The 22,456-nt window shown below is 32.7% G+C and overlaps 2 protein-coding genes across 6 annotated transcripts in view; one reads left to right on the forward strand and one right to left on the reverse strand.

Annotated features, from left to right (window-relative positions):
* LOC140063639 (formin-like protein 2) overlaps nucleotides 1-4,198 on the forward strand; it is an 80,800-nt gene extending 76,602 nt beyond the window's left edge. For all 4 annotated transcript variants that reach the window (XM_072110074.1, XM_072110073.1, XM_072110071.1 and 1 more), the window contains one exon: nucleotides 1,058-4,198. In XM_072110074.1, the coding sequence (XP_071966175.1) occupies nucleotides 1,058-1,167 (110 nt within the window). In that variant the 3' untranslated portion in view covers nucleotides 1,168-4,198. The remainder of the gene's footprint in view (nucleotides 1-1,057) is intronic.
* Nucleotides 4,199-5,489: 1,291 nt separating this feature from the next.
* Nucleotides 5,490-16,601, reverse strand: LOC140048772 (transmembrane protein 106B-like). 2 transcript variants are annotated; one of them, XM_072093566.1, is made up of 8 exons: nucleotides 16,565-16,601; nucleotides 11,080-11,214; nucleotides 10,540-10,603; nucleotides 9,814-9,973; nucleotides 9,397-9,537; nucleotides 8,807-8,865; nucleotides 8,654-8,713; nucleotides 5,490-7,637 (listed from the first exon to the last, which is right to left on the reverse strand). In XM_072093566.1, the coding sequence occupies exons 2-8, from the start codon at nucleotides 11,120-11,122 to the stop codon at nucleotides 7,514-7,516; spliced, it is 651 nt and encodes a 216-aa protein (XP_071949667.1). In that variant the 5' UTR covers nucleotides 11,123-11,214; nucleotides 16,565-16,601; the 3' UTR covers nucleotides 5,490-7,513. The 2 variants fall into 2 exon arrangements, with proteins under 2 accessions (XP_071949667.1, XP_071949659.1); XM_072093558.1 differs by having other exon boundaries at nucleotides 11,080-11,289; nucleotides 16,565-16,600.
* Nucleotides 16,602-22,456: the final 5,855 nt, after the last annotated feature.

Raw genomic sequence — 22,456 nt, forward strand, 5'->3', positions numbered from 1 at the left:
ATTGATTTTATTGTCATATGAAAGTAGGATTTTATCATTTTAGTTGTCAATTATTTATTATTTCCTTCTTTCAATCAAGGTCTCATTTACTAATTCGGTAACTATTGTTTTTGTTTGCAGCACGAGACATTACTTATTCATTATACATTATTATATACTGGTTTGGATTTTACATTCTCTCTCCATAAATAACATCCATTACTCATCGTTTTATTATCACACAAGGTTTTTTCTTGCTCACTACATCCCTCCCCAACCCCCAGGTTGTATAAGCTTTCAAAACATTTTACACCCCTATAGGTAATGTTGTGCTGTTTCACCAATACACCACTCAGTAAAAATGTATAGTGAAAACAATATAGCAGGCCCATAGATTATTACTAGTTCAATGGAAATGTTGAGACTTTAACCAGCACCAACATAATACATTATCAGGTTCATCACATTCTTTATATCACCACTTTCAGTCAAATTGCTCAAATTTTCAGCGTGTTTTTACCATAACCATCTTCAATCTTTTTACTCATTTTAAATCAATTATTACCTTGGTTGTTGATTGTTCTCAGAAATCTGTACTTTATCCCATATACTATAGTACCTCACAGTTTATCACATAATCCAAACACATCACGCTACATTGCCACAAAACCTTGCAAAGTGTATGAATTGCCCACTCATCTCATGCTTATTATTTATGCTCAATGCAGTGGTGATGGTGGCAAATACATATAATATATGATAGTGTACTGTACATAGATTTTATGAAGGATAATGCCCTAATGCTAATTAGTATTACTATTCTAGCTAAGGGTGTCTTTGTCCTTTCATATTTGACAATTTCCTATTAATTTAAACATACCACTCTCATAGTACTATACTTATTTAAACTTTGAATTGTGAACTATAATAGCCACCCACCCGTTTGCACATGCATATTGCATTGACCATGTTTTTGTAAGAAACACCATTAGAAATTAAAATAATTAAATACACTGTTTACCATTTCTTTCTCAATGTAGAGAATTTCTTTAATGTATTGTGTATGTTTTATACCTAGATCTGAAAAACGAGCCATATAGACGCGCCGATGCAGTGAGGCGTAGTCTCAGACGAAAACAGGAAAACCAATTCCGTGCTAGCATTCTATCAGATGAAATGGTTATATAAGAAATTAGGTGAAAAAAACAATGATATGCACTTGGATAAACATATATGCTATAATTCAAATGAATTATTTTAACTTGTACAAATTGTGTATAATGTATTATGCAAATTAATTAGCTCATTAATATGTTGACCTATTTAAAATAGACGACCTTGATTTCTGTTTAATCAAACAACAATAATGTTTTTGTATTTTATATTATTCTATTTAAGTTATTTTAAATTTTTACAAATATTAAAAAAATAATTTGTTCTAGTGGCATAGCATAACAGAATGAAAAACTGTTGAGGGCCTGCCCCTTTATATAAACATCTCAAAATTTGTAATTTTGCACTCTAATATTGTAGCCTAATACTTTTATGAATCATGTAGTTTGTGTAAGTGTTTAACATATAACCACAGGATGGGCTTTATTGTATGCTATTGTATGGTATTGTATGGTATTTTAGTAAACAAAGGGGAATAATATAATATTTATATGCTAATATTACAGTTTTTACATCTTAGTTAAAATATTTTCAAGGACCAATATTAAGTATTTTCTAGACGAGTTTAGTCCAATTAAAATGTTGATGCAGAAATTGAAGGTATCGGTTCCAAAAAGTTTAAAGAAATAAGTAAAACAATCTAGAAATATTAAAATTAGTTTCAGTTATAATTAAAGTTACAGTTTTATACATGTACATAAATATATAAATATAGTATTGTAAACATTTTAGAATATTTAAATTTTTTTTAAAATTCTATAAAAAGAATGAAATAAGGGTTTTTATATAAAAAATGCATTTTGAAATTTAAAAGCAAAACATTGAGAAACATTACCAACAATTATATAGGATTTAAAAACATTTTAAATTGAAATTAAAACAACTTAAAAGTATGTCTTAAAATAATAAAAACTATTGTGTTTTAAATTTTGTTATAATAATGTATGAGAACTCTGCACTTTGCATAGAATTTGTTTGTGATTTCATAACAGTTAAAGTGAATTATTGAACAAAATATTTGAAAATCAACCATATATGGTTACAGAGACACATTCGCAATGTATCATAACCAAATGCTTCACAATTCCACCTTGTTTTATTTCTAATTTCTATCAAATGATATAGGAAACACAGTAGGTCTTTTCGAAACAGAAGACATCTTCGATCAATCGATGACAAACAATGCTATGTGGGGAAGTGTAACCAACAGAACTAAGATAGCGCGGCAAGCATATTTTCGAAGGACAAGTTACTTAAAAATTTGTAATTCCTTACCGGACTTGTGGACAACATTTTTTACGGTAAAATGTTCCTAAAAGATAGCCTACATCACACATTTTAAAAATTGTTTTGATCGCTTAAAATCCAACGCAAAAAAGATAAGTAAAACACATTGTATAAGCATAGGCACCGGGACTACATTGCGATAACAAATGGATTTTTAAGATTTAATGTAAAATATTTCCTGTGTTAAGGACACATATTCTTAATCTTCAAAATCAAACCTGTTTTAATGATGCCTAGAATTAAAACCAAAGATATTTTTTTTTTAATAAATAGTGGTTTGATTTTTGTTATCATTTGTCTGTATACTAATTTGGATTGTGAAAGCTTCTGCAAATGTTATTACTGTATTATATTATTATGCCAAATTTTAGAATATTGGTACTAGTCACATCATGAAATCACTAAAAAGATGTACTACATTTTTCGTATGATTTTATTATGTCATTCCATGTTTTCCTGAACTTACCTTAATTTGAAGGAATAAAGGTCACAACATAAAATACAATTTTGCAAGAGCACCAGTCTCATATAATACTGTAATATTTATTTGTTTTACTTTTTGTATTCAAGTGTTTACCTTATTTGTTGACAACAAATATTAAGTCTGTGTGCCTTCAAATTGGGGTGTCCATGTATATTGTTTTGTTATATGTGTATAGAATGGGCAGTGAATATTTATTTTCTTTTAGGCCACAAATCGCTCTTTTTGTAATGTAAAGTAGAATATATTTCTTTAATACTATGGCTAACCCATATTCAATGAGACACTTTTTTTTTTGCATCTTGAAGTTGTCTCTTTAATAGGAGTTCTACTGTATTATCAATTGTTCAATCTAATCTAGACAATGAGGAAACAAAATAGTTTTGGTTTAGATATCTTCACAGTTGCAGTTACGATATGGTGTACTTTATATTGCTTGAAAGGACTTTATATTAAATGATAATAAATGTTTATGTTACTATATATAAATTACTGGTTAATGAAAAAAATATAGAAACAAAATTTGTTTAGCCTATTTTTTAGAAATGTTAATATAAAGACTATTGTATTTTTATTATTTGTAAATAAATTTAATTTGTAACTAAAAGTGTATATTAGCTTTATTTTAAATATATTGTACACAAATTATTCCACTGTAGGGGTCATCTGTGCCCAATAGGGTAATTGTTCTGCTATGCCAGTTTATAGGTTGTTTCTTCATGCCCAGTTTTAAAATGAAAGTTCAGTGGCACTCCATGGCCAGTTGGCAGGTTGTGATAACCACAAAGGGTGCTTAGATGACTTTCCTTCTTAAAAGGGTTCCTGAATTCGCAAGGTCAGTGTGAGTGGTTCTTTGTGTCCAGAGATGGTTCTCCATGCCCAGATGGTTGTCTTGGTAAATGACCATACTCAGAGGGTTGTGGATGGTCTGATTCATGCTGACACTGAGTCATTCTCAGAGGGTTAATGGAGGTCCACTATGACCAGAGGGTTGTTATATAGTTCTCTCTGTTAGATGGTTCTGTAGATATTTGTGCATGTTGAATATTATAAAGGGGGGTTTGGAAAAGTTGCTTAGCATCAGTTCTGGATGAATAGTCTGGAGTAAAGTAAATTGCCTTTATACACCAATGCACATACCAATACATACTACTATTAAACAGACTTACACTCGAGCTGTAGTGAAAAATTGGATTACTGTATATAATTTATTCATATTACACAAAGAAGAAATATAGAACTGACAATATAATTTATAATTAAATAAAAATAATGAATGTATTAATACATTGCTTGATATGCTCTAGTTATTTAACCCTTCAGATTATTTCTTCTATGGATAATTGTTACAAAAGCAAGAACTAAAAAACAATATTATTTTAATTGAGAATTGACTAAACCAAACAGAAAAGGACACATCTGGAAGGCAAGATATGTATGTGTGTAAAAACGAATAAACAGTTTTTGAGTTTGCATTAAACCAATTTAATATAATACAATTGAAAACTCAAATGCTGACCACTATAATAATAGAAGTATTGTAATACAATCTCAATTTACTATGTTATAATCATCAGTAATTATCAGATGTACCAGCAAAATGGTTGAACAACAGCTGTTGGAAACACATTTTATCAAGTCATATCATTAAATCAAGCCAGGATTTGTTTTTTTGCACCTTTTGTCATGTGCTAGGCCAGTTAGGCCTATATTTACCATTACTTCTGCTCTACTTGAAAAGAGAGGTTTGTTCGCTTGCAAATCACTACATTTTATCGGAAATTGCATCTACATAACATAAACAGTATAATAAATATAGTACATTATTCATTTTTATAGTACTGTACAGGCAGTGCACAATCATCTATTATGGTGGTATCAAATTTACTATTTGATCATAACACTGTTTGTAAAGCTCTGTCTACACTAGTATAAACGTTTGGAAAATTGTGATGCACCCAAATATTATAGTGATATATGAAGTCATTACATTTTTTGTCACATAAATTGTAATTTTATTTTAGTGAAATGCCACCTGATTTGCATCCGTCGAGTACAAAAGTCAGTCTGCACATGCTCAAGTTCCTGGTACACAGACCTTTTTACTACAGCTTCATAGTCGAGTGGTAAAAATCAAGAGCTCTTTTTAATAGAAGTGTCGGAAACTGTCAACCAATAATACACACAAGCACAAACACTGTATTTAGTACTGAAATATGACTGGCCACCACTGAATTTAAGCAAAGAACAAGTTGCATTATTTCTTGTAAAGGGAACAGACTGAAGAGTTGTACAAATATATCTACTTTATGTATGTTACATACCTCGATGCCTACGCTGGCCCAGTTACTAAATATTTTGTTAATGTAACATTTTGAGAAATGTTCTACACAAACAAACAAGAAAGCCACTCAAATAGTACATATCTCCGCCTACGGGTCTAGGACAACTACCACCCGGACAATTACCACCTGGACAATTACCCTCTTAGGACAATTACCCCCTAGGACAACTATCCTCTAGGACCACTACCCCCCCCCCCCCACCCGTAGGACAATTAACCTCTAGAACAATTACCCTCTAGAACAACTACCCTCTAGAACAACTACCCTCTAGAACAACTACCCTCTAGAACAGCTACCCTCTAGAACAACTACCCTCTAGAACAACTACCCTCTAGAACAACTAACCTCTAGAACAACTACCCTCTAGAACAACTACCTATAGGAAAACTACTCCCTAGGACAACTACCCCTAGTAAGTACGACTACCCCTGGGTAAGTAACAGTCAAACCAATATTCCATATTTACTGGACTTGCAGTAAACGTATGTCATTAAACAGCATGACATAAGCTCTTACGGTAAAACATTTGTTTTGGAAAAGAAAAAAGAATGAACAAAATCAGGCCAATTGTATCGATAGTAAGGGGCTGATAAAAAAAAATGTTTATATGATTTTCGATGACTGGTGCAACTTAACTGTGTTCCTAGATTTCTATATGGCATCTTCATGTCAAATTATTAGAAAAAAAAGCAAAATAAATGAAATTAAATGAAAAGACTAAGGTGTATGTGTTATGAGAGATTAGTTATTCTAGGTGTGGTTGTCCAGAGTGTGTTATTGTTCTAGAGGGGTAGTTTTCCAAGGGGAATATTCATTTAAATTTATTCCGGATTTTACTGGGGGAATCATCGCTTTCGATGGGACGTCCTATCCCAAATTTACTATAATTAAATAGACTGGTTAAGACCAAACATTGGTTATTTCAAACTCATATAAGTTCATGATAGATACATAACTGAATAATATAAAATAAAAGATAAGCAACACCAACACTAAAGTTTTCTTTCGTAGAACACTGTTTAAGCTTAACAGAAAAAGTTTTAACATCAAGTAGGTCTACGCATGTCCTGGACATCTGAAGGATTAAGTCCCAGATCTGAGGGAATATAAATAAAATAGAAGTTGTCCTAGAGGGTAGTTGTCCTAGGAGGTAGTTGTTTGGGTGGTAGTTGTCCTTAGGGGGTAGTTGTCCTAGAAGGTAGTTGTCCTAGGGGGTAATTATCCGGGTGGTAGTTGTCCTAGAGGGTAGTTGTCCTAGGGGTTAAATGTCTGGGTGGTAGTTGTCCTATGGGGGTTATTGTCCGGGTGGTAGTTGTCCAGGTGGTAATTGTCCAGGGGTAGTTGACCGGATACGCCGCCTACTGTAAATTCTCCTACATAAAGATATCTCCAGAAATACATATATATACATTTGTGTGTGATTAGGCTAATTTCACTACAAGCATGTGTATGCGAATTTGGTGTAATGGTTATGTAACCAGCCTTTCAACTAACAACAGTTTCAGTTGACTAACAATAAAACAGGAATGCCAAAAAAAGGTGAATTTGAAAAGAAAAAGGTTTTTAAAACTACTCGTATCAAAAAACACTTGCCTCTTGTACAATTTTTTTTTTTTGGAAAAGTGGATAAAATGCAATTCACTTTACTTGTTACTTTAAGACTGCTCGTCGGCTTTTGAAAATTCTGTCCTATCTTTTAACACTAGCAGGTCTGAAAATAATACTAAGTGGTCGAAAATTGGGACCATGGTCCGGATTGCCTCCAAAATGTCCTAGAACACATATTTACTGTATTTTCATTTTGGTAAAGATCTTGCAATAACTTTTTGTAATCCTGCTAACAAATAAACAAACACACGCTTTCGATTACATATACCTTCTTTGCGGAGGTAAATAATAAGAATAGGCCTAGTGCACACAACTTAATTATCATTGTATGAGTTTCTCATTCCACAAGGTTTATCTGAATTAAGGTACCTGCCCTTTCTGGTGAAATCTTATAATAAATAATCAAAACATTCAATCATCTTCAGTAATTAAACACTGGCTATAATTTGGCCTTGTGTTTAACTACAAAATAAAGCAAAGAAAAAATTATGCGCATGGCAATATTATCAGGTCTTTATATATCTTTTAAAATCCATTACCATGCAAAATGTCGGCCTTCTAATTCAGATTAAAAAGGTTATTACAAAGCTATTATTCAGATAAAAGCTGGTATTCAGGGTCTTTGTGTTTACAATAGGGATTATATTTCTATTATATCGGCTGCATATGGATTATGCGATGGTGTTTCACATGAAACATGTATTGGATAGGTGTTCAATGAATTCTCTTTATCCTGGGCCAACACTTTAGTATGCATCGTCACACTGTAAAAACAAACAGTTTTTAATAATAAAAATAACAATTTGTAAATATATAATGTCATAAATTGTACTTAAACATATCACAGATGTCCCAGTATAGTTTTAATAACATGAAATTAATTTAAAGAATTACATTTTCAATGTAAAATACACACAAGACTCTAAATGCTTATACATTTTTAAAGTGCAAAAACAAAAGATCAGGCAGAAATAAACGAAAACCTATGACTAAATTAAATGGTTCTTAAGCTGTATTTTAAAACACTAACCGAAAGGAAGTGCAGAAACTATAAATTTGTTATTGGTAAAAAGATATTAGAAATCAGTAGGTGATCTGAGAAAGCATAAATATATGTGAAAATAATTAAGCATTGTTTAAAGACACCTTCCCTACAATTTGTGACGTTTTGTAAAAATAATACATATATATCACTTTAAAAACAATAAACCAGGTCATTCCTTGTCTTAAATGTACGTTTTACGGTAAATTATGATAAAAAGTGAGAAACAATGCACTACCTAAGTAGCTTGCGTCGAATGACCTCTCGTGGACGGTCTTTAGGCCTAGCCTAGCTAGGCTTAGTTTTGTAGGCCTAGCTGATAAACATCGGTAACGTACGAACATCTTACGCTAGCTATATACCTAGCCTGACGTTGTATAGTTGCTGCATTAATTGTCTTTCTATTTTTGCCAGACTCCGTTGATACAAATTGGGGAAAACCAGGTATTTTCGCTGAAAAGTTAGGAGTCTTCCATTTGTTTTGGCCTCACGATCGATCGAAAAGTGGGTGAATTACAGAAGAAAAAAAAAATATCAATCCGCGCGCAATGCATTTTGGGATTTATAGCGGGCCGCTATAATTATTAGAATCGACTTATTTTTTCACATTTTTAACCATTTAAAGACAAAAAAAGTTATCGCAATAAGACCATATAGTATTATTTTTACATTAAATATAGTTTGTGATCTTAAATTAGATCTAAACAACGTAGGGAAGGTGTCTTTAATATTACTTACACAAAAGTCAGGTATAATAAGTGAGGATACGGAACTGCAGAATTAGGATCACAAATAGTTCTGCAGAAAAACATAAATTCATTATAATTATTATATAGCTATAACAACATTGGTATTATAATGTGATATCACTATATAAATATCAGTACTTACAATAAATAAGAATTATCTGTTGTTGAGGCATCTATAGCTACATTTAGTAGAAAATAAATCTGTGAATAGAACAGAAATGAATGTTTAAATCAATCTATCATGTTTTATCTATCATAAAATACAAAGGAAATCAAGCTTAAAGATTCAAGAAATTAAAATGGACATTCCATTTGCTTGGCATAATTAAGAAAATAAAACTACAGTAAAATAAAATACATCAAATTACAAAAAAATAGGTTAATTTTAAATTACTGTTAAAAACGCAGAATATAAAATACTTATAAAACAATTAAAAATGAATAAAATTCAAAACAAAAATTGTAGTACAGTATAGAGTTATTGTCCAACATTTGAATTATACAAATGAATGATATTAACAACAAAGGACGTCTTAGTTCTACATAGAGTGGCTTTTGGTGGTCCTAGTCTAATGCAAGATTTATCAAAACTGAAAAGCAACTGCACTGATTACTAACTGCAATATGGTTCCAAAAGTAATAATAGCCAGAGTTATAAATAATGTGAAGCGCTTAGAGGCCTTGAGAATTAGGCAGTATATGAGAAGAATGTGTTATTAAAACTATTCTTACCAATTGAGTTGATCTGGAGTGCACATTAGAAGCATTTGTATATTTTTTGTTACCAACGACCTGAGCATTAAACAAAGCTTCTACATCAACTTCATTCACTGTGACCGGTAGAAAGTTATCATTCGTTACATTGAACATAAACTACAAAAATGAAAAACATAGATTTCAAAGTATGTCAGTTTTGTTCTATTTTTTACATATTCAACAAAATACAAAAAATGGTTTAAGGGTTTGTATGTATGTTTGTCCGCAATGCAAATTTGTGTTTTTGCATGAATCTAAACACATTAAGGCATCAAAATGACCGGAAATATACTGTGAAAGATTTCAACTACATTTTAACCGCCCTCAGGTCTAATTAGTAAATTTGGTATTTCTGATAAAGCAGACACATATTTCTGTTAAAATTGTACTTACATTGAGTTCTATTAAAAGTGACTTTTTCGTTTTATTAAGGTCTGCTCTCTCTGTATTAACTGTTGGTTCAGTCATCTTAATATCTCTTGGTATTAATATAAAACAAAGAATTCCTGCAACAATGGCACATCCTAAGATAGATAAAGCAACCCATAACCACCTGAAAATAACAATAACAAGTTAGTTATACTTCCAACGAGAAAAGGATTTTAGACTTGCAAATGGTAATATAAGAAACTCTTAACTGGTTCGTTTTCGGTCACATTATTTATTCGCTTGTCATATGATTCAAGTTCAAAATTATTTAAAACAAATTTTTTATTAAATAATGTGTTTAGGCAATCTGATCATATGCAATATAACAATTGATCCAATTTGAACTTTGACATCAGAGGAAACTCAAGAGTACTTGTCAATATTGGCTTCAAGTCATAAATATACTGTATGCTTACAGTGTACTTCACTTTTATCACATGATGGAATATCAAATCAATCTCTTTATAAAAGCAATACAATACACATAAAAAAGTGTACTGTATGTTAATTATACATAAAGAATAATGAATTTTATTGTAGATGAAAGGGATATAATATATTATAAACTTTTATCTTTCACTACATGAAATTATTTGTACTATTGCACTAATACATTTATTGTATAATTATGGTATAACAAAGTCAACATTATAGGTACACTTATCATAAGATGAAATATGATGATCTTACGTTCTCCTTGGCTTTAGTCTGCCATCTCTGTATGGTATAAGAGCGACAAGCTGGTCTTCTTGCCCTGTGGTAAAAAAAAAGTGTTTGTCAAAAGATATTGTTCTCCTAAAAAAAATGTTTATTTCACATTGACTGGATCTACAAATGGTCTAATAAATTATTGGTTAGATTGGATTTATTCAATTTCAGCACAACAAAAATTACAGAAAAAAATATAAAACAATACAAAGTAAAAAAAATGCCAAGGATTGTCAGAAGCGAATACTCATCATGTCATTGTGTCAATCAATTCAATGATCCAAACTGTGTCAACGTAAGCTTGTAAAATTGTTTAATCCACTTAACTGAACTCGAAAAGAGGCTTTATGCCAAGCATCTACCATGAGTGAAGCACTCTAATAGTACTACATTATTAGTCATTTTAATGAAATTTACGAGATGTTTTGAGATGTGATTTTCTTTTCATATACTTCATGTAGACTTACTTACATTCGTTAATGTTGTAATTCAGAACATATTTTTGAACAAACATAAGCATACCTGGTGGTATCCTACCAGTTCCTTTACATGTGGGGCAGATCATTCCTCCAAATTCTTCATATCCAGATACCCTGCTGTCTGATAAGTTTCCTTCACTGTTATTAGGTGAGTTTATGCAGTTGATACGTCCACTGCCTAATGGAGGTGATGTATTGATTAGATTTGACGATTCACTGTCAAGGACTACCCCACCAGCACCTGTCATATTAACTTTAAGAAAAGAGAAACAACTACTGTTAGGAAATCTTCTGTGGAGTTAGGCCCAATTGTCTTCAGCGCTGGTGGATCATGTAGTCAGCTGGTTTTTTTTCCTGTATTATTATTCTTGCTTGTTGAATGTACTGTATTTTGTAATTTTTTTTCTATTTTTTGTATCAGAGGCATGCCATAGGAATAGAGAAACACATTTTACTAAGTTAAAGTCTAAAATAATAATTTGTTTTAAAGTAAAGCAAACAATAAAATACCAATAGGGTCATTCCATACCAAATCACCCCAAAAAAATGACATTTTAAACCCTACTTTCTTCAAATTTGCTCAAATTTGGTTTTAGGGTTATTTTTAGCCAAAAACCCTGAAATTTTTAATTTAATAATATTACTTACAGTAGGTAAACATCTGTACACCATTTGATTACCCCATTTGGTTAGCCAAGGATGTACCATCAGTTTATGGCACTCTTTTCACACTTTCAAGAAAATTGAATCAATTTTTTTGTTTGATGATAACTTTGAAAACATTGAGTGTTCTTTCCTGTTCATCATTATTTTACATTTTTGTTCATTGTATTTTGTTCACTTATTTCTTCACTCATAATTAGGCTATAATTACGTTATAAACAGCATGGACCGGGGTGACGATACGTGGGTTGGGGCAAGTAGGGTCCAGTCATTTCAAGTAAAAATACCACTTGCCCCGGTCCATGCCGTCTAGCTGCCATTTTATGCAATTTTAAAACGTTACTACAATTTTACGTTTTTGTAAAAAATGCAATATAACCACATGATTTATAAGGCTATAATTATGCTTTAAACGGCATGGACCGGGGTGACGATACATTGGTTAGGGCAAGTAGTAGTAGTCAATGCATAAAATTACCACTTGCCCTGGTCCATGCCGTCTAGCTGCCATTTTATGCAATTTTAAAACGTTCTACAATTTTACGTTTTTGTAAAAAATGCAATATAACAACATGAGTTATAAGGCTATAATTATGTTATAAACGGCATGGACCGGGGTGACGATACAGTACATTGGTTGGGGCAAGTAGTAGTAGTCAATGCATAAAAATACCACTTGCCCCGGTCCATGCCGTCTAGCTGCCATTTTATGCAATTTTAAAACGTTACTACAATTTAACTTTTTTTAAATAAAAAATGCAATATAAATATGCATGATATATTATATAGGGCTATAATTACATTATAAACGGCATGGACCGGGGTGATGATACATGGGTTAGGGCAAGTAGGGTCCACTCATTTCAGAAAAATACCATTTGCCCCGGTCCATGCCGTCTAGCTGCCATTATATGCAATTTTAAAACGTTCTACAATTTTACGTTCTTATAAAAAATGCAATATAACCTCATGATTTATAAGTCTATAATTACGTTATAAACGGCATGGACCGGGGTGACGATACATTGGTTGGGGCAAGTAGTAGTAGTCATTGCATAAAAATACCACTTGCCCCGGTCCATGCCGCCTAGCTGCCATTTTATGCAATTTTAAAACGTTATTACAATTTTACGTAATTATAGCCCTATAAATCATGCGGTTATATTGAGTTAAATTGTTTTGTATGGAGCATGAATATAATTAAAGCATTGTTATAGTCTTAAATAATCTGACAGTGACACCCATAGTATTAAGAGGTAAATTTGGTAGTGATATAATGTCGACAATACATCTACACTGTATAGAAATACCAGAATTGTTGAAGTAAGCCAACTTTGAAATGAGCTAGAAAGCAAACAAAAAATAATATATCTCCAATTTTTTTATATTATGTAAATATCATGTAAGAGATAATTTTCACAAAATTTCATCTAAAAAAAATTTGTCCCACAAGGTCAAATCCTAGGTCAAATGGAATAGAATAAGTTATACATCTTTTAAATAGTTCTATCTCAAAAGTAAATAGAAGATTTGGATAGCTTTAACAATTAGCTTTCCAAAGATACCTGTCACAACAAAATCGGTCCAGATGTTACGGAGATACGGTCATTTAAGTATAGCCCGCCGCGTTGATTTTGCGCAAAATCGCGAAGAAACAACGGCGCGTCGTATGGCGCTCAAATTAAAAATTTCAGGTTTTTTGGCTAAAAGTAACCCAAAAACCAAATTTGAGCAAATTTGAAGAAAGTAGGGTTTAACCCATTGGGTGATTTGACATGGAATGACCCAATAGTAAAACACTTAAGATAACTATATTAATAATTGTATGAAATAATAATATTGAATTACATACAGTAGGCTGTAATAGACACGTTTCGCGCTCGCGAGGTCACCGTTAGTTTGACCTTTTAGTGGGTATACAATGGTAAACAAACACAGCGAGAGGTATGTTAAAGCATGGTAGAACTGAGAGATGATCATCTTAAAAAGCAATCGTCAAAACTAGCCTTTTGATGGAATAGCATGGTAAGGATGTTATTTATTTTCTAAACTTATGTTTTATATTCACTGTAGAATTATTTGGGCATTTGGTTCGGAATCATCGACTTTATTTATAATAATGTATTGTCATTTTTGGTTTGACACACAGGCCTATATATTATTACGGTGCATTTAATACATGTTAACTGTTGATTTTATTTACAAATGTTGCGTAAATATATTAATTATTATCTTTCATTCTTCTTCCTGCTCCTATTGCATCTTCCATGTATTATGTGATGTTCTTCGGCGCTTAAACAGACACCCAAGCCTCCTAGGCCTAGCTAGTAGACGAAGTACCGCATCAGGCAACGCCACCGGGCGGGCGGAGAGACACGAGCACATCATGGACGTACCTTTCCTTGAAAAATTTCCAAAATTTTGCGCCACTATCCTTCGGAGCCGAAGCAAACCACTCAGCAAGTGTTTGAAAATTAAAAACAGGAATATTATTCAGTGATTTTGTGTAGTTAAATTCACGATTTATCCAACATATACAACATTTATGATGCACCTTGCAACAAAAGCACTCGGCAGTCGCCATTTCGCTATGCTTCAACACGCACTAGGCGAAAGGTGTTCGGTTTGTTTACAAATCTATACCCACTATTTCTGATTGGTCGCGAGCGAGAAACGTGTCTATTAAATGAACATTGTACAGTAGCATTTATTTATAAGCACCATTTATTCTATATATTCTAAACATAGTTTGTTTATGAAAAAGTTTCGACACTGGAACTAACTACAACACCACTACGCCAACCAAATGAAAGCACTCAGAAACTGAAAAAGTGTAGAACGTGACAAAATATATCAGAGAAAACTATATCCGGGGAGAGGGCTTACTACTTGATAATTCGGCACATTTTAAAAGAATACAGAGGGTGTGCTCTATAAAATATTTCAGGACATTGAAGATACAAATTTCAATAATAAGCTATTATTATACCACCATTATATTCATGAAAAGCAAGTACTATACTTATGCATCAGTGTTTATAAAAATGTGCATGCATGCCTGCTAAGCAATTTTTGAATGATTGATAGCCTTGATTTAATTAAAACTCTTCCCCCTTTCAATATAAATCAATCAATGTCGGAATTAAGGAGCATGTAAGGCACTTTTTGGGGAAACATAACAATAAAGTGAGTATACAGACAGTAGACATCATCTGGTTTTATGCATTTTAATGTCAACATTGTCAAAATTAAGGTTAAAATTAAAAGGTAAACATAATTTCAATAAGGTTTATTGCAAATAGCTTCTACAATGCATGATGGGAAGGGTTTGGGAGCAAACGTCACGAGGGTGTCACGAAACCTAAGACCACGAGAAAGCTAAGACCCCCTAAGACCTAAGATCACGAAAGATAAGACCCAAGACCTAAGATTACAAATATTTATCCTTTGCACCTGCCTTGTATTTTAACTCCCAACATTTATTCTGAATACCACACCTTAGAATTGGCACTTTCATGAAAAAGAATCACATAAAAAGTAACAAATACATTTTTAAATTGATGATTTTACAGACGTTTTTCTCGCACACAAAATGACTAGCCTACAGTACAGTAGGCCTACCCCATGTTCAATGTTTTTGTTTCTATGGAACGTCAAAAGAGCAAAAATTATATAGAGGGCTGAAAACTCTGTGGAGTCCATCTACAGTGTGGATGGAACAATGTAAAATTAAAATTGTAATGATAATAGTATAATCATGCAAGTACGAGGAAATAAATACTGGCAAATAAATTTTAATTAAAAAATCATGATAAGTTTTTTTGTTTCGTTTTCTTTCTGTTTTTATACTTGTACTATTATTGTTGCTCTTTTGGCGCTCCATAGAAACAAAAACATTGAGCATGGGGAGCTCGAGGAGTTACATTACAGTATACAAAGAAACACATCTGTAAAATCATAAATTTAAAGGATTAATTTATTTGTTATTATGTGTTTCTCCTTCTGAAAGTACTTATAAGTCCTAATTTTAAAGTGTGGTGTTCAGTATAAAGTTAGTCAACAAATTTGGAGTCAAAATACAAGAAAGGCAGGTGCGTAAGAAAAACATCCTCTGAACCAACACAATGGAGTAAATATATACAAACAAACACCCCGTCAAGTTTGTTTGTTGTAAAGAAAAAATATACATTTACTCAACGGGCGAAAATAATGTGAGTTTATCTATGTTTTGCGATGGTATTAAATTATATTTATGGTAATAAATGAAACCTACTGTGTTTACAATTATGTATGGATAAACAAGTATTGTTTTTAAGCTGTAGTATATCTTAGAAATTGTAATCTTAGGTCTTGGGTCTTAGCTTTCGTGATCTTAGTTTAGGTCTTAGGGGGTCTTAGCTTTCGTGGTCTTAGGTTTCGTGACACCCAACGTCACGACGCGTACGTACAAACAACAAATCGCCTAGGGCTACTAGGCCTAGCTAGATGCTTATTTAAACTCTCTTTCGTTTTTTAAAAATTGACCCGAATGCGAATGTGCACAAAAAAGATAACCGCCTATCTAATCGTGTCAGCCTACCTATCTACTAAAATAGCACTGCCACTGGTAGTGTAGTAGTAGCCCTCAACCTCTCTACTCTACTAGGCCTAGATAGGCCTAGTTAGCAGCTAGGCCCTTCACTAGGTTGGCCTAAGCTAAGGCTACTACTAGAGGCCTACTAGGCTAGCTAGGCCTCCTTTACTAAATATTACTAGCTAGCCTAGGCCCAGCCTGCTAGGTAGTAGGCCTAGGTCTTGAGCTTTAATCTCGTCAACAGAATGTAGGCCTAGGCTCATATGATCGCCGAAAAAGTTAATTTACTTACAAAATCAATCCCAAATCAACAAGCTCACGAGTTTTTGTTTAATAATTAATAATTAAGAAAGTCGAGTCCGATAGAGGCCGCTGTTTATTTATTATTATCAGAGAGCCATATGGCTCTGATTCACGTACGTTCCCGAATGAAATTGGTTCTGCGCATGTGCGACCACGCACCGTTTAAAAGCCACACGCGCAGTTGTTTATTTTCGCGTAACGGTCGATTACATTTTGATCAACAAATGACCTGGCATTTTACATAACCTTTCTATAAAGTTATGACCTTCAAACAAGTTATTTTATTTTCCTTTAAACCTTATTATTCAAAATATCTAAAAATACAATAAAAATAAAAAACACAGTATAGCTATTATTTATGTTAAATTTCACTCAAATTTCACTCAAATTTTACGCTAAAAATCATGTAATTTTCAAACATCTATAAAAAAAATTCAAAAGTTTTTTGAGAGGTCAGATATTCTCATACATATTCATGAGAGATTGACCTTGTTATGTATTTTGAAAGCATTATGGAGGTTTGAGAAGGGTTTGAGAATTTGTGGTAGAAATATTACAAACATCAGATATGCAGATGACACAGTTCTACTGGCAGAGTCAGCTGAAGATCTCCAAAGGTTGCTGGATGTGGTTGTAGTAGAGAGCGAAAAGATGGGTCTGTCTATAAATTGTAGTAAGACAGAGTGTTTAGTAGTGTCAAAAAAGGAGAGTCCAACGTGTAACCTTCAAGCAGGAGACCAGTTAATTCAGCAGGTGTCCTCTTTTAACTATCTTGGGAGCAAAATAACAGATGATGCCAGGTGTGTAACGGAGATAAAGAGAAGGATAGTCCTTGCGAAATCCGCATTTGGAGAAATGGAGAATATCTTGAAGAACTGTGCGATGAGTATGGAAACCAGGTTGCGTGTATTAAACTGCTACATCTATCCTGTGCTGATGTATGGAAGTGAAGCCTGGTCAATCACAACTGACCTCAGAAAAAGATTGGAAAGCTGTGAGATGTGGTTTCTAAGGAGAATGATGAGAATTCCATGGACAGATAGAGTTAGTAATGAAGATGTATTGATAAGAGCTGGAGTATGCAGGAAACTACTGAAGGGTATTAGGATTAGACAGATGAGATTCATGGGACATGTGTTGAGGAAGGGAGGTCTGGAGAACTTGGCATTAACGGGGAAAATAGAAGGAAGAAGGAGCAGGGGGAGGAAAAGAGTCACTTGGTTGGCCAGCATAGCTGAATGGATTCGGAATAGAGGCGAGAATACCAAAGAAGTGGAGTTGCTGAATATGGCAATAGACAGAGAATTGTGGCACAACATGATCGCCAAAGTCTCATGATATGGCACTTCGAGAGAGAGAGATGGAGGTAATTGATGGGGCGACGAGATAAAGGTGGAGAAAGTGATAAAAAATCACTATTTTCCCCCTAAAATACTGTTGTTTTGAATATGCTAGTGATCAACCAAACACACTAAAGTTGGTTAAATGCTATTTAAGGTAATGTGAATTACATTATCTTATTTTAAATTAGTTTATATCGAGTTGAGGCTAGCTACCACGTGTAATATTTTGGAAAAACATGTACGTAGGCCTAGTCTAGGCTAGGCCTCTCTTTGTCTGATTAACACTTTTCGTTATTGAATATACTTGGATTCTTCACTAGCTTTAGAAATTTTAAAGAACTAATGTTTCGCAATAATGTTAACGTTAATATTAGTATTTTTATATTGTTATAATTAATTATACAATAATACGATTTTAGCTCCTTAAAATCATTACAGTGACCTACCCGTCTTTGATAATAGTATAATCTGTATTTTGTTATACAACATTAGGTTTGGGTTATTCCATTATAGTTAGAGGTAACACATATTTTATTCTATTCTTTTTGTTTGCATACAATTAAAATACAATGGAAAATGTATAACCAATGAGTAACAAACAACAATTCTTTTATTGTTTAAGGAAATTTCTAGAGTTTACAGAAATGCAATAAGTACTATTGGATGAAGTACTTTTCCTGGTGAATATGATAAAAAAAATGACCGGCCTGGATATGATCGTCAACTAGTTTTTATGCTGCCAGATACTCCTCATACATACATCAAATTGATGATCAGATGGTTACTTTGGAATGGATTTGGAATCTGAGACAACTTTGACTTGTTGATAGAAAATTATGCTCATTTACTGTCTTTTTAATCACAATTATGTTCTACATAGTGTGAATCACATCGGGAATCACATACAGTACTTGTGTTTTGCTAGTATATTTATCCATTCTGAAATAATAACTACTAGGCCTAATAAATATAAAGTTAAAATAATGACTTTTGAACATACTACTGTACTGTAATTTAATTTTACCAAAATGTTTTTATAATAAAAAAAAATGTGATTATAAATAATAAATATAAGGCCTGTTGTGTCAATTTATTATAATCATGAAATACCTAGGCCTCGTATTGTACTACAGTATTCATATATTTAAAATAAATGCAAAAATGAAAATAATAGAAAGTAACAATATATACAATGCCCGTCTGGCATAATTTCATAAAGTCATACAGCTTTATGTCTTTAAATTACAAATAAAAGTATGTAAAGCCTACAAAATTAGGTATATTCAAGCCTCTATAAATAGCCTTAAGACGCGCCACGCGCGACGCGCCTATGCTTTAACATAGGCACGTCTATTCTGATGTGTCAAAATAGCCGAAATTCAGTTAAATGATGCTCTAATATAGTAATTACCTCCTAATAATTTTAATTGGAATTAAATTAAATGATATCTAAATAAAATGATATGACACACTGCATATCTCGGAAAACTTCAGATTAATTACAATTTAACATTTTAAACGACTCGTTTTACTTCCGAAATTCTCGTAGCGTTGTTGTGTTATTGTTGTCATTTGCATTGCTATGTTTGAAGTTTGATAGTATTTTAAATATTGTATCAATATTTTTAAAATCTTCACATTTCTAAAGAATATAATTTCAAAAATGAAAAAAGCTAAATGCTTAATATCATAGAGCAGTTTGTGTACATATTTTAGGTCTTTTAAATGTATGAATGATCGTCAAGTTACCGCGCGTCGTCCAAAAAGTTTCGTGCGAAAATTTTCTAATTACACGCTTGGTTGCTTCGACGCCCTCTATAGTTTTACCTTCTCAGCAATTACCTATAATTTGCATTGCGGCAAACATACGTGGATTATCAGAATAATAACTTGTATTGTATGTATATATGAATACTCGAAGATGTATAAGACCCATCTATTTTTACCAAACAGTAATTTAACAAAAATTATTAGACAACACTCAAATAAATTGTTTAAAATCAACTAGTAGTAGCCCTAATACCAATGTTCCTCAAAAAAGAATTATTATAATTTCAAGAATTAGGCCTAATCAAAGAATCGTTCGATTTATACTTAACACGGCCAACAGCCATGTTGCACAAAGTGAAACAAATTGCAAACAGAGATTTTTCTTTTTTAAATGGTCATATAATGACGAGGAGATTAAAATTTGAGCATCACACCTCTGTAACTCATCCCGATGATATGCAAATTAGCTTAAATATGCAAATTAGGGTGACATTACAGGGTTACCATATCTCAAAAACTCACTAGTCCGAGAGAGTTGATTTTTTCACTGATTTATTCAAAATGTATATATTTATATTTACTCTAATGAAATATTTTACGAAAAAATGATCGGAAGTACAACATTTGACCTTCGACCCTATTCCTCAATGTTTGCATACACAATGTGACTAAAATGTCTGTAGAGACTTTATTTTGCCCTCAAATGGCCCAGACATAGGTTCCTAATAGCCAGCATAGGACCATTTTGTAATTCCCAAAATCACACCTTTGTCACACACCTCGAAAGTATGCAAATTAGTAGTATAATTTAAATAAAATATGCAAATAAGGGGTGAAATTAGAGTTGTCCTATATCTCGAAAACCACTAATGCTAGAGAGTTGATTTTTCACAGCTGTATTCAAAATGTACATATTTCTTTGCTTCAATGAAACATTTTACCAAAAATTGACCGGAAGTATGACATTTGAACCTCGACCAAATTTCTCAATATTGCATATACATTACAATGAAACTAAAATGTCTGTAGAGACTTTGTTTTGCCCTCAAATGACTCGGATACAGGTTTCTAAGAGCCAACATAGGACTGATTAGTAAATCTCAAAATCACACCTGTATCACGCATCTTCAAAGTATGCAAATTATTAGTACAAGTTACATGATATATGCAAATTAGGGGGTGAAATTACAGGTGCCTATATATCGAAAACCGAGTTTTTCAAAACCTTGTTCAGAATGTACATATTTATATTTGCTCTAATAAAACATTATACGAAAAAATGACCGGAAATACAACAATTGACCCTCGGCCCCATTTATCAATGTTTGCATACATAATGCGACTAAAATGTCTGTAGAGACTTTGTTTTGGACTCAAATTTTGATCTCCTCATCATATGTGACCATTTAAAAAAGAAAAATCTCTGTTTGCAATTTGTTTCACTCAAAATGATAGATTGACTAGCCTATAGTCGTTGAAGACGATTAATTTGAAAATTCGGAAGGGCATAGAACAGAGAATTGCAATAATCAAGACGAGAAGAGAAAAAAACCATGAATGAATGAGGATGTGTAGCGTATAGAAAGAAAGCGTCGCATTGAACTTGAACGCAAAACAAATTACCGAGTGAATGATCAAACAATCAATCGGCGATCGATTCCACACAGAGCATGCGCACCTAACATAAGGCAACAAATGTTATTGTCCTAAATAGTGTGTGAGGAGGAGGAAAAAAGTACGATCGTTTTGCTCATTGGTAGCGTGCTGCATGAGGGAGTCTTTTCCGGCCAATGAGAGGTGCCTTTTATCATGAATGTTATGTGCGAGAGTAGGCCTACTATTTCCGGCCATCTTGGGGTGTCATTTAACAAAATTCGCTTCGCCCCAGGCAGTGACCCAAATACTTAGTGTCCGAACCCCACCTTGACAGATCCTGGCTACGGCCCTGCTGTTGCACAATGGTTCAAGTAACTTCTGATCTTGGTGATGTTATGTAAATGGAAAATAGCAAACCGGCAGATTGTCTTGATATGTGATTACATGGTCGAAGTTACGAACTTCTGTTGATGGATAGATTGACTAGCACAGAATTTCCTGACTGACTTTTTGCCGCTTTCCTATGAACAGCTTAAGAGATTATCCCTTTTCTTTTTCTCTATTAAAAAAGTATAGTAACACGTATGTTATTAAGCACCGTATAGCCTATATAATGTAGATGAAATGTTAATGCCGCTTTCACTATCCATAACTAAGCTCTTTTGAGCTCCGGGTTATTTGTTGTAGGCTACTTTTCGGTAAAACGTAAAAATTCATGGGCGTATGGTTCGGGCATGTGAATCTTATGGAGTAGAAGTTTTATGGCGATAGTAGTACAAGAGAAACACGTATTTTTCCAGAAATGTCAAATATTATATTCTTTTTTGTCTTACGTGGGTTCATCCCACTTTTAATTCCATAAATACATACTGTATATACATTAATACATTAACATGTATATTCCGTCTATTAACATTTGTTTTAATCATGCATATTTGCTTTCTTTTTGAGTTCATCTTTTTCATTATTATCTCTTAACTTATGTTCGCCTTGTTGTGTTTCCCTATAGTTATTATACAATCCCTTTTGTTCTCATTTAATTTACATAGCCTTGATATCCTTTGATAACTTTGATATACTCAATACTTACATAACACATAAATAATATTGTATCTTGTAGCTACTGATTGATATCACAACTTTGACTATTAATACATACTCTTAAACATATA

Source organism: Antedon mediterranea, chromosome 1 (genome assembly GCF_964355755.1).
Source record: "Antedon mediterranea chromosome 1, ecAntMedi1.1, whole genome shotgun sequence".
Classification (NCBI taxonomy): Eukaryota; Metazoa; Echinodermata; class Crinoidea; order Comatulida; family Antedonidae; genus Antedon; species Antedon mediterranea.

What these genes read in the sequence shown, in the direction of transcription:
- LOC140048772 (XM_072093558.1), bottom strand. Translation starts at nt 11,284, where the DNA reads ATGACAGGTGCTGGTGGGGTAGTCCTTGACAGTGAATCGTCAAATCTA. An exon ending in CACTTTTAATAGAACTCAAT is followed by an intron (nt 9,538 to 9,813) that starts GTAAGTACAATT and finishes TCATTTTTGTAG; the next exon opens with TTTATGTTCAATGTAACGAA. An exon ending in TTATTATACCTGACTTTTGT is followed by an intron (nt 7,638 to 8,653) that starts GTAAGTAATATT and finishes TTGTTTTTACAG; the next exon opens with TGTGACGATGCATACTAAAG.